Here is a 13,211-nt window from a genome sequence, read left to right on the forward strand (position 1 = left end):
AGCCTTGGAGTCTACCTTTTAAGTCCAGGTGAATTTTGCATTCTATTACATAAATTCATCTATCCTATTTTAAAATATAAATATTGTCCCCAAACTCTTTAAATAAAATTAACACTTAGGAAAGTGAACCATATTTACCCTATGGCTTCCAGTTGCTCTGTCAAATATTTAGCTGGGAATTCATATTTTACTTTGAATATCAAGGGTAGAAGAATAAAAAGAACTAATTTTAAAAAAGTAGATTGAACCCAAATAGTACTGGGTCTTGAATAATAGGCCCACACATTTAAAATGTGCCATGTAGAGAATAGAAAACTATAAACGTTTATTTTATTTTATTTTAATTTTTTAAAGATTTTATTTATTTGAGAGAGAGAGAGGCAGCCAGAGAGGGAACACAAGCAGGGGGAGTGGGAGAGGGAGAAGCAGGCTTCCCGCAGAACAGGGAGCCTGATGCAGGGCTCGATCCCAGGACCCTGGGATCATGACCTGAATCAAAGGCAGACGCTTAATGACTGAGCCACCCAGGCACCCCTAATAAATGTTTTTTAGTGAGGCATTAGCCTTATATTTGCCCAGGCTGTTTCCTCTGCCTAGAGTGCCTTCTTCTTCCAAATCCTACTCATCTGCTATGGTCCATTCAAATATGACCCCTTATTCAGCCTTCTTGATTTCTATAGCTGAGCTTCCTTGGCAATTGATCAGTATTTACTTGACTTTTACCACATTTCACTTTTTATTTTAGTCATTTTATGCTCATGGCTTTATCCCCTGCAGCACCTGAATATGGACTTCCATGTGGAAACAAAAAAATGCTTGTAAAATGAATATAGATGAAAAACCCCCAAATGGAATGATTAATTTAGTGGCAGAATAAAAAATGTACTAGAGATGGGTAGACTAAAGGCAATGACATTGGTTAAGAGGCTGTTATAATTGTTCAGTGATGAGGTAGTGAGCACCGAAGTAGGAAGAGGTCATTGGCTGTTTAAAATATAAAGGAAGGAAGGAATATGGCAACACATAGCAGAGGGGGAATCTAAGTATTTGATGTGACCGAGGAAGAGAAACACACAGGAAGCTGGACTGCTGGTCTGGTAACCAAATTAGGGAATTGAGAACTGAGGCCTGGTGTGGACGGAAGATGAAAACTTCAGATTTCTTGATATGTTGGTGATGGGAACCTTATATAAAATTGTCACCTGGCAAGTGGGAACTTCTCAACACTGGGGAAAGTTATGAATGTAGATAAATTTAAGAACCATTTTCATAGAAGCAAGATTGCAATTTGTGGTTGTAGATAGAATCCCTGAATGAGCCCACTTGAGTAGAGAGAGAGGAATAGAGGAATGACAGTAAGGAATGTCTATATTGAAAGAAGGGAAGAAAAAAGGGAAGAGAAAATAGAGAATAGGGGATGAAAGATCAGGGAGGCAGGAAAAGAAGCAGTATGTACTAGAAAGAAAAGATTTCAGGAGCAGAAAGCCACATCCTTTAGAGAGTGAGGAGTTACAGTGATGGAGCAATTTGGAGACCCGTGGTGTGGTAGGAATAGAAGCAAGATTTCGGGTCAGTGAAGTGAGGGTGAGGGTGAAGACACCACGGCTGTGGTTTCTAATGCTCATTTGAGATGTGTATGCCTCTAGCAGGAGAGAGAGGTCTAGTATAGTCTGGTGGCCAGAACTTAAATCATCAAGTAGAAACAAGGTGGTATTCTTGGTGCCCCACAATCATGCTCCTCCCTTCCTTACCAGGCCCCAGGCATTTCATTTCCTGCCTATCCTGGCCCTATCAAATTCACAGCAGTGCCCTGAGATATTGGTCTTTTTAAAACTATTATTTCTGCTCAAAATGTGTCTGTCCAGAGTCCTGTTCCTTTGGAGTGGCATTTTCCAAGTGTGTTTCACAAATGATAGCTCTTCGAGATGCTATCTGACCTGGGACACTGTGGTCAGGTAAGTCTGGAAGATGCCAGAGGGAATGTTGACATGTGAACGGTTCTGGAACCTCTCATGAAAAGAAACCTTACTAATTTTGTTTAAACTACCAAATATTATTTCTTCACAGACCCATCTCCTTTTTTACTGTTACTCTCAAAAAGTCTTCGTGGATCTATGGTACCTATATGGGAAAACTTTGCTTTGGAGTCTTGGTGATGGATAATTAATCTGATAAGTGCATATGTGTTTGGTGTTGATGGCTGTGAAAGGATGATTAACTTTCTAATATTAAATATTCACAATGTGCCAGGGAATTCAGAGAGGAAATAATAATAATAATAAAAAGTTTAGTGTGGGAGTTTCAGGATTATGGATGCCAAGTGGATGCTGGCGACTCAAGATCTATATTATGTTTAGATCCACAGCTAAATTTGACTTCCTTTTTACTAGGGCTATTACGGTGTTTCGACTACAAAACTTCAATCACTTCTTCATCCAGCCTGAAAAATGGAAAGGAGGAATAGAGCACCGCGGTGATATCTTGTGCGCTGCATTTTTACCTCCACAAACTCTTGTTACAGGTTAATTGAACCTTCGCTGGACAATCAGTGGTGAACGTTTGGTTTCTTTTGGCATAGTAACTTTTAAAAAGCCTTTTCTGAGCTGCAGAAGGAACAGATTTCCTGAAGAATCAGGCTTTGCACTGAGAGCTACTCTTGGTCTTTACTTCCCAGGGTAGCAGCACATTAGTGGTTAGGGCTGTCAGCCCTGGAGCAAGGCCACCTGACTTCAGATCCTGGTGCCACCATTGTCTAGTGCATTATAGCGAACAAGTTATTGAAACTGTCCATCATGGCTTTCTCTGGCTAATAAGAATATATCAATATCTTGGCTTATAGTGAAGATTGAGTAAGATAATCCCTGTAAGGGTTTAATACAGCGCTTGACACCCATTAAGCTCATCAGTAAATGTTAGCTTTCATTTTTATTGTCTTTTTATCCCAGAAACAGCGTTAGGGATGATGGGAACAAATCATACTTCTGTGGCATTCAGATGTTTCATAATGGGAACATACTAACCCTTTGGCACAATTTAGTCTAAGTAATTTTGGTTAAAGACTGGCCTCACCAAATGCCTACCAATTCAAGCCCTTAAAGGATGCGTGGGTATACTTTGATGTGACATATGAAAGAGGATCAGAAATTGTTATATTATTTCTGGCCAAAGAAAACAATTTATAAAGATAGATTGCACCATGAAATTAGAGAGTCCATATTTTGACAACTGAAGTTTTTTGTGTTTTTTTTTTAATAGAACTCAAAATGTCATCAATTAAGAGGAATGAAAACTTACAGGAAAAGAGCCAGGGTATCCGTGAAGCATTACAATAAGCAGTTTACAGCTCTGTGTATACTTACATTTCCACTGTCTTCAGGAATTACCTGATTACTTTCCAGTAGGGCCAGCTCTGCAGTTGAATTTACTTTATAGCTGCTGAAAGTCTACCCCTCTAGGGAGTATCACATACTGAAATGTGTTGGAGACAAACTATAAGGCTGCATCTTTGTTATTGCAAAAGTGTCATAAGTTACCTTTGTTAACTGGTAGATAGATGATTTCTTCATTGACTCTCCTCCTACCAGTCCTATGTGAAAATGTTTGATCAGGCACTTTATAACTTAAGCATTTCAAAATCACAGGGGCAGATGGCTACTCCCATGTACAGCTAATCCATGCAAATCCATCATTCTTGGCCAATTTTTGAGTTAACACAGGTTGCTCTTTCCAGAACAATATGGAGTTTAGTATGGATTCCTCTCTTCTTTCTCAAAATCTCAAGAAAATTTCCATCTGTACATTGCACTCAAACTCAGTTCTTCCCTTCTGCTCTTCACTCGACGCTGACACTCTGCTCAATGGGGAGCTCTCCTCACCTCACTGGAGAGAGCAGCAGTCTGGGCATGCATTGCTCCTCCCCAGGACAGGCTTGGTCAGGCTGAGTCTCACTATTTGGGCTTTTCTGTAGTCTCTGTGATGAGCAGTAGGGAAGGACTTTCTATAGGGAAAATTTTAGAATTGGAGAAAGCATTATACAATAAAGAATACAGGAGGGAGGGAATGAAAAGAACACACGCACACGCGCGCACACACACACACACACACACACACAAGACTAGACATGGGAAGCACAAATAGAAGGATTTGATTTACTTGCCCTCAATAATAAAAAAAGTATAATTATAATGAACATTTTTTTAGTTCTTACAATATGCTAGGCACTACTCTAAGTACTTTTCATTCTTCACAACAACGTTATGAAAGAAATAAAATTTTAATCCAGTTTTATAGATGAGGAAACTCTGGCCTCAGGTAGTTAAATAATTACGTTTACACAGCCAGTAGGTGGCAGAGCTGGGAATCAAACTCAAGTTGTTCAGTCGCAAAGCCCTTATTCTGAATGCCTTATTACTATAAAAGAAAAAGATATGACAGTTATTTCTATCACACTGAATACAGAGGTACGCGATGAAGATTGTAAGTTCTGAAGCTTGATAAAAATACTAGTTATTATTATTCATGTTTCCAAAAATGCAGAGAGTACCTATTATGTGCCAGATTCCGTGTAAGGTATTCACGAATAGTGACTCCTTCTCCCATTGTTGTAGCTCATGTTTTCCAACTTTCTGGCAATTTATATTCTCCATCCTGGCTCATGTAGGGAGTTACGATGGAGAAATCGTTCTGTGGAATAACAGCACAGAAAAGGCTCACTACGTCCTCCACCCTGATTATCAGAGGCTGCTAAAATCAAAATCGGGTGAGTGCAAGTTTGAAACTAAAATAATGTGGCTGAGTCAAACCACAGTAGGCTTTGTTGTTTATTCATGTTGTTTATTCATGTTAGCAGCTTGCTTCTAAATTATAGATGATTGGCTATAAGCACCAGGGATTAGTGAGACCGTTGTCTTGTCAAAGTGACTAAAAAGAACCTTGAGATTTACTTGGCTTAGCAAATTCTCCATGGAGTGTTGTTGCTTGTCTTTATGCCACATCAGCTTTCTGAATTACCGACAGCAGGGAGCAGGCCTATCATTTCCATCTAGTTTAGTTTTTGCCAATAAACCTCACCAAATTGCCTTTGAATGAACCTTGGTACCCCTTGGTAGGAAGATAGGAGCTCGTGGTCACTTGATAGGCTGCTCAGGCTCTGTCTAGAGCTTGTATTAAATATTACGCCACCTGGAAATCTTAAATTATTTCTTGCTTTAGAAACCTGTGAGGAGCATGAGATAGGAGTATATTGTATTTTATGAGAGTTTAGCCGAGCACATGAATATTTTATACTTAAGCAAAATGTCTTGACAATTGCCTTTCACATTTTATTTCAGTTTCCTTAGATACTGAAGATTTTTCCTTAGGATTATTTATTTAGGTAATGAATATCATTCTTCATGGCCCAGTGAGGTTCTGTTGTTTCAATTGGATAAACTCACAGAGCTGAATTGGACCATAGCAAAGGACAGGTCATCCGATACAGCTTTTTTTGTGTGAAAGTTAAGGGAGTAATTTGTTAAGAGTAAGCCCTTAGAGATTTAGGGCTTACTTGTCTGCAGGCACAAAGGTCTGACCTGCTGTATATATGAAGAGCTGGCCATTAGGGTTCATTTGAACCCTCCAAGGAGAGGGTGGGATCCTGCCTCTTCCTTTATATTGGCCTGCAGGAGAGTGACATCTTGCTCTTACAGCAAGCCCAATTGTGGCTACGATTAAAACCACAGAGAGGTAGAAAAATGGATAATAGCAAACTTCTGAAAGACAGGAGAGGCATTGCTAGATATGTCTTGCTTTGAGATTTTGAAGGTCCTGCCAGTGTAGATTTTTCATAACTATGTGCAGACTATTCATAGATTCTGAGTATCCCCAGTTCTTCTTAGTGTGGTTGAGGGTTGATGTCATGAGATAACTGAAGTGCCCCCAGGAATGTCCTCTCCAGGGTAACTCGCTAGCAAATAATATTGCTGCTAAAAATGATCATTGAAATATATTTAAACAGCCATTATAGCTCATGTTCCTTATATTATTTGCAAGATTAATATTAATGATTAATAAGCTGAAAATGTCATGGTATAAGAATCACATTTGTCTTAAACATAGCAGGATTTCTAAGACATTAACACTGACAACAAAATGAAGTCCCTACTAATGCATATCAAGGTAAAACATAGTGTGTATGTAATGTGCAAAGCAAAAATGGAATCAAACGATCCTTCAAGTTGGCGTTGAAGCAGTGAATAGCAGAAGGTCCAATGGATGTTGACTGGAAGCCTGATGTCAGACTTGATGGAGTCACCGGAAACGGTGATGGAGGCGGGCCGGTTGTTTTTCATAAGCACTCAATTGAAAAGCAGATGTTTCTCATCATTAAGATACCTAGTTTTGTGTCCATCACAGATACAGAGCCTCAAAAGCTTTTGGGCGCTGGGAGGAGCCGCTCCCCCCGCCCCAGCCCAAACCAGGCTGCCCTGGGAGCCCACTCCTTGGAGACCCACACCGAGGGCAATGATGCTGTTGTGGGGCTCCACTTCCTGGAGGCAAGAAAAACCACCGCAAAGACAGGTACAATACACATTTCCATTTTGACTGTAGATTGATATATTTGTAAAACGTTGGGAAAGGGAGCAAGGAAGACAGTTTAATCTGTTTCTTTGTAGATCTTGTACAGCTTGACCCGGTGTAGCTAACAATCAGTGCTGGGTCACGGGAGGCCACGGGCCACAGCAAGTGAGGTCGGGGATCAGGTGGGAGGTCCAGGAGCAGGTGCCAGACTCGACCCCAGCAGTGACTTACACAGTGCCGCACAGGTCAGGATCTGAGTGGAAAAAACTCTGGCAAACTATTTGCTGTGGGTGACAATCAGAATTGGTGTACCAGCTGTGGTATAAAGAGGTTTGGTAGGGTAGAGGGCACAGCAAGAAATAGGCTCCAAATATATGTGCCAAGGCTTAGGACTACATGTGCCAGAAGGGTGGAGTCCGACTGTGCTGGCACCGAGTCTCAAAATGGGCTAGGAGAAAATAGTGACAAACTTAGAGATTGGGCCAATAGCAAAATTTAAAATAACTACTGATTCCAGATCAAGAGAGCTGCTGGCTTTTTTTTTAAATTTCATTTCCCTCCTTTTTCTTTTTCTTTTTCTTTCTTCCTTCCTTCCTTCCTTCCTTCCTTCCTTCCTTCCTTCCTTCCTTCCTTTTTCTTTCTTTCTTTCTTTCTTTCTTTCTTTCTTTCTTTCTTTCTTTCTTTCTTTCTTTCTTTCTTTCTTTCTTCCTTCCTTCCTTCCTTCCTTCCTTCCTTCCTTCCTTCCTTCCTTCCTTCCTTCCTCTTTCTTTCTTTCTTTCTTTCTTTCTTTCTTTCTTTCTTTCTTTCTTTCTTTCTTTCTTTCATCTTTTTCTTTCTTTCTTTCTTTCTTTCGTTCTTTCTTTTTCTTTCTTTCTTTCTTTCTTTCTTTCTTTTCTTTTTCTTTCTTTCTTTCTTTCTTTTCTTCTTTCTTTCTTTCTTTCTTTCTTTCTTTTCTTTCTTCTTTCTTTCTTTCTTTCTTTTTTTCTTTCTTTCTTTCTTTCTCTTTCTCTCTCTCTCTCTCTCTTTCTCTCTCTTTCTTTCTTTCTATGGTTTGAGTATTATTACCAGTTATGCATACTTTCCAGAATACGTCAGAGTCCTGGTTAGTGCTTCTGCTGAGATGTATGCTAAGACTGCTGCCACCAGAGCACTTCTGTAGCCATTTGATATTATGTAGATGAAATAACCATTAGCTTAATTTCTGCCTTGTTTTCAATGGCTATGTTAACATGGTGTTGACGTTGCCAGCATCTTCCCCAAATAAAAACCTGCTTTTGAGAATAATGCATAGTGTTTTACCTTTCATCTAAAAAATTGTGTTTTAAAAGTATTTTTTCTTAGTATGAGCAATCTAGACATATAGGTGTTATAAGTGTGAAAAAAAAAAAAAACATATCCGAACCGCATTTTTCATATTTGCTTTCCCACATTCAGTTTGCAGATAGAAGATCTGCATAATTTTTATATAAAAACTTTCCACATTAAAAATCAATAAAGGTATACCCTTATAGAGTTTTAGAAACCTTGTGGAGTATTTAGAATAGACTTTGAAATGGTTAGATTCTAAAATTTTCTATTTTCCAGAACTCCCTTCTATTCACAAAATGAACTATTATCCTGAAATTGCTCCCATTTCCTCAACACTAATTCTTCTTAATGTTATCAGTATTCCCAAATTGTTTCCACTGAAGCGACTACAAGCCATTATTTCTACCTTAAACAGATATGATTGTTAATCGGCAGTACATTTGTGAAGTAAATTGAAAGTCTTCTACAGATTTATCAAGTAATAATAGGAACTTGGCCACAGAAGAATAATTTAGGTAGAATGCTTCTACAAAGCATATAAAAATAGAAAATGAAAAGGTGTGTTCTAGGCCTATGAACCAAAAAAGCATTCCATAAGGGCTCCCAATGAATTCTTGATGAAAAACTAAAAACAAGCTCATAAATAGAATCCTAAGCATGATGCTACATAGAGAAATTAATAGCTATGCTGCTATAACTGCATATATGCACCCAGTTGTATGCAGGAGGAATTTTACTTCTTTGGTATATGTGTCCAATGGGTTATTAAGAAAGATGGGTTTATGTAATTAGAATATCATCATAATATTGAAATTAATACTTCATAAGTTTATTTGGAGGAACAAATTAATTCTATCTAACTTTCAAAACCCAATTATATTGAAATAAGGAAAGGGAATTCAATGTAGTAGAACATCTCGCATTTCCAATCTCATTTAATACTCAACACAAACCAGTAAGGTTATCATAGCATCATCTCCATTTTATATTGGAGAGAGTCAAAGTGCTGGAAATTGATATCAGGGCTACCTGCCTCTTTGATATTCATATGCTTTCCACATGGCAAGCCACCGAAGACAATTTTTTCGGCTCCTTGTTGTCACATTTTTCCTAATTAAGTGTTGTCTTACACATTAGGAGGAGCTAACCTGGTGTCATGTGGAGGATCTGGGTATGTCAGATTTTGGGATACACGTAAGAAGCAACTTCTGGCTGAGTTTTTGGCTCATGGTGGAGTTGGATCCATTATTATGTCTACTGATAAGTCAAACCAATACCTTGCCACAGGAGATCTGGATGGACGATTGAAAATCTGGGATATAGAAGTAAATTGAAAGTATACTCATATCTTTGTTAATTTTGATTGCCTTGTGTTGCAGATAACTATGAATCTGCTCTTATCTATCTCCTGGATAAGGGAAGACATGATCAGTCTGAGTATTGTAAAGGAAATATTTACATGTATTGGGCAGGGACATCTCTTAAATAATTTATGGAGAAAACCAGATTGTTCTCAGTATGAAAATCTTCTCAAGTCAGGGGCACCTGGGTGGCTTAGTCAGTTGAGCAGCCAACTCTTTGTTTCAGCTCATGTCATGATCTCATGGGTTGTGAGATCCAGCCCCACATTATCAGGCTCTGCACTCAGTGGGGAGTCTGTTTGAGATTCTCTCTCTCCCTCTGCCCTTCTCTCTATGGGCACTTGTGCTCTCTCTCCCTTTCAAATAAATAAATTTTATATATATATATATATATATATATTTATATATACACACATACATACATAGGTATACATACATAGGTATACATACATATATATATACACATACATATGTATATACATATATGTATATGTGTATGTAGTCAAGTCAGTCACCCAATTTAGGAATACAGTATTGTCAGTAAGGTTCTGCAGCATTGTTTGAGCATAAATAATTAGGATATGCTTATTTGAAATGAGACTGTAAACCTAATTTTAACCAGAGTACTGGCCCTTCCTCCAACATTACTATCATCCTGAATTAGTTTGGGATTTTTGTGTCAGTGATTACCTGCTCGGTTTTCTAATAATATTATAAAATTTTATAATATGCAACTATCTACACATGATAAAGTTAATCTCTTTCAAATACTGACTTTACTGTTCACTCTTTCTGTTTTTTATTCTTCCCCTCCCCTCTTCCTTTCATTCCACTTCTTGGGTTAGGCAAAGCAGTTAGAAAACTTTTTTTGACATTAATATGATTTTTCTAAACTCTGTTATCATGAACTATTCTTTTGCATTTGGAGAACAGAGTATTGTTCCCAAATGTACCTTTTTTCATTTCCGTATCAGACATTTTAAGAAAAAGTGTTATGTCACCATACTTTAATTTAATATTTGGACTTTTTTAGAATTCTAGCATTTCTTTTCATTCAGGAGTACTGTCTTAATTCCAGTAAGAGCAAAATCACACAGGCCCCAACTCTGATACGATCGTTCCGACCTCATGAAGACCAGATAAGTTCCTTAGAGATGTGTAAGCTGGGTGGCCACTTACTGATTATCTCCTCATCGGCAGACTGCAGCATTTGTGTGACTGATGTCTGTGGTGCTTCTGTCTGGATCTTCGGTCAGGTAGAAATATTGCTTCTTCATTATTCTAGTCTTTACTTGACATTTAGTATGAACTTGGACTGATTTCTATTTGAATCTCATCGGCTGTTAATGTTCATCAGTCATGAAAGAACTGACTTCCACTTCCTGGAGCTGTAGCTCCAGGTATCTCTTGTCCTGTTTACTGTTAACCATGACAGTTCCATCAAGTGGAAGACTCTAGATACATGGAAAGATGGCGGCTCTATGCAGCTCAAAATGTTTCAGGATTTCTGAGAAAATTTTCTCCTTTAAAACTCCTTCAATTTCAATGTCTAGTAAAAACACAGTGTGGATAAAATTACCATGTTATTCTTAAACAAGTAGAGGACAATGACTTTCAAGTAATTAAATATAGAAAATTTTAGAAAAGGAAAAAAAAAAAAAAACCTCCCTGTTCATTGTCTGATTTACTCCTGCCCAAATAACAATAGCTAACATTTGCTGAGTTTTTCCTGTATGGCTAGGGCCCTGTTCTACAGTCTCCACATGAATTATCTCATATAATCACAATTCCTCATCCCATGAGGAAGGAGCTCTTCATTATTCCCATTTTACAAATGGGAAAACAGAGGCACAGAAAGTTTGAATCAATCTCCTGAGCTCCCAGAGGCTAATAAGTAGTAGAGTTTGGCTTTTAACTCAAGCTGGCTCATGTCAGAGCTCATGCTTTTAACCCTTCCTCCCATGAAATTAAGTTCCCATTTATACCTGTCTATTAAAGGAAATGGAAGTAGGAGGCATGATAGAAAGGAAATATTCAATATCTCACATTTATTTTATTTTTTCCATTTGTTTTCATGGGACCTCGGTTCTTGCTCCCTTTATGATTTGAGGGACAAAATATCAGTTTGATCAGTTTCAGCCACTACTGTGGAGGCATGGGGGCATGAGGTCAGGCTGGTGGCAAGAGGTTGCGCTGAAACCTCAATTTCGGTCTGGCTGGTTGACTTGGTTCTATTCGGCAGACTCTGTTGCCACTCATGCCCTGAGAACACAGCAACTAACTTTGTGTTGGAAGACAAAGTCTGTTGTTGCTCTATTTTTGAATTGTTTTGTTGATGTCAGCCTGTCCTGAAAGACTTTTATACAACCCTATGGACACAAAGGGCAATGGTAAATCAGAAAATAATCTGGGGTGGTGGGCCCATGTTTGGCCAGGTAGTATGGGAGTCTCAAGGTAGCGCTCAAGGGCTGTACAGTCTCTTCTGCTCTGTAAATAAGGCAAGTGCTCGACTTTTCTCAGTCGGGAACAAGAGCCTCTGAGTGGTAAGTCACATGTGTGTGTGTGTGTGGGGGGGTAAGTGTGTGAAGAATGAGGTGGAGGGCCACAACTGGTGTTCTGAGCACAAGCTGAGCTGGAAAGATGCTTCTGTAAGTGAAGGAGTTAATGTAATGCTGAATTGCCGTATGGTCATGCCTCATGGGCTTTTGAGGAGTTGAAGTGGAGGTTAGAGCGACAGGTAAAGAAACAGAGCATCATCAAGTGGGTGACATCTGGACGCTAAGTTCCTTAGAGGCGGCTGAAGCAAGAAATAGCACCATTCTAGGTGTGGGTGCCCACCACACAGTAGCTGCAGCTAAATTTTAATTAAGCAGCATGTGCTAGTAAAACTGTTCATTTTTATGCCTTTGATATTTGTCCCTAGCTATTTTGTAAAGTCTTTGTATTTTGAAAGATTTTAGCCTCAAAAAGCCTGTGTGAAAATAGTTTGGTTTTTCCCCTTATGTTCAAGACAGGAGAAAGGGCCCCCATAGCTGGGGAAGTCTTAGAAAGCAAAGGCTGGGCAACTGGGGACAGCTGGGTTTTCTAGTTTTTTCTGCTTGAGTTTTTTTTTTTTTTTTCTTTTTTCCCCTCAAGGACTCACTTTGATCAAGCTGTCTTGAATATAGGTGCTGCTGGTCCCAGGGGGTGGGGTTGGGCTTAGGGGAAGAGAGAGGAGGGGGAAGGGACGAGAATAAGTTAGTAGATACTGGAAAATAGCAGCAGTGAATGTCCTTCTCATGGTGTGTAAGAAGAGACACTCATTTAGAGAAAGAACAGAAGGTTATGGAAGGCAGATGGTAATACATAGGTAAGAAGGAGAAGAGACCCAATTAGTAAACATAATTCAGATCAGAACAATTTTTGCTGAACAAACTTGATGTGTACAGTGTCATGAGTTTTGCCTTACATTTGAATGTTGTATTTGTTCTTTAGTTGAATTAATTCTCATCTGGCAGTTATAAAAACAGGAGGAAAAGCAATAATGTATTTTAATTTCCTACATTAAGACTTAATTTTCTAACCACATGCAGTCTGATGAAAGTATTTAAAATACTGTAGTGCCATGTGATTCAATATATTTCATGAAGGAAGTTATTTTTTAAATAAGTATAAATAATTTTTATAACATAGCTATGGATCTGAGGTTGGTTTCCAAGTTAGATTTTTTAAAAGTTAGAGTGTGGTATGTCTATTTCTGGAGTTGGAAAAATGGGGGTGGAGATGATTTATCCATGGAGATAGCCTTGTCCCAGGAAACTATCAGATGATTGTGCTATCAAAGGAAATTAGTGACGCATGCATATGTTCAGTGCCCCTCTTTATACACTAACCACTGTCGCATTGGGCAGAGTGGACACTGGCACCTCTCCTCCTGGTCCTGTGGGGGCCTGTGTTGTGGGTTGTGCTTATTCACCCAGTGTTTAAAATTTGACTTAGTTGCCT

At 38.7% G+C, this 13,211-nt stretch overlaps 1 protein-coding gene across 1 annotated transcript in view; it reads left to right on the forward strand.

Moving 5' to 3' along the window:
• Positions 1 to 13,211, forward strand: part of WDR49 (WD repeat domain 49) — a 131,595-nt gene that overhangs the window by 80,830 nt on the left and 37,554 nt on the right. Inside the window, 5 exon segments of the mRNA XM_088020026.1 lie at positions 2,391 to 2,521; positions 4,661 to 4,759; positions 6,394 to 6,558; positions 9,004 to 9,191; positions 10,286 to 10,483. Of these exon segments, the coding sequence (XP_087876152.1) occupies positions 2,391 to 2,521; positions 4,661 to 4,759; positions 6,394 to 6,558; positions 9,004 to 9,191; positions 10,286 to 10,483 (781 nt within the window).

This window comes from Eumetopias jubatus, unplaced genomic scaffold, assembly GCF_037043125.1.
Source record: "Eumetopias jubatus isolate StellerSeaLion01/CBP00866 unplaced genomic scaffold, mEumJub1_p1.0 scaffold_1, whole genome shotgun sequence".
Lineage (NCBI taxonomy): Eukaryota > Metazoa > Chordata > Mammalia > Carnivora > Otariidae > Eumetopias > Eumetopias jubatus.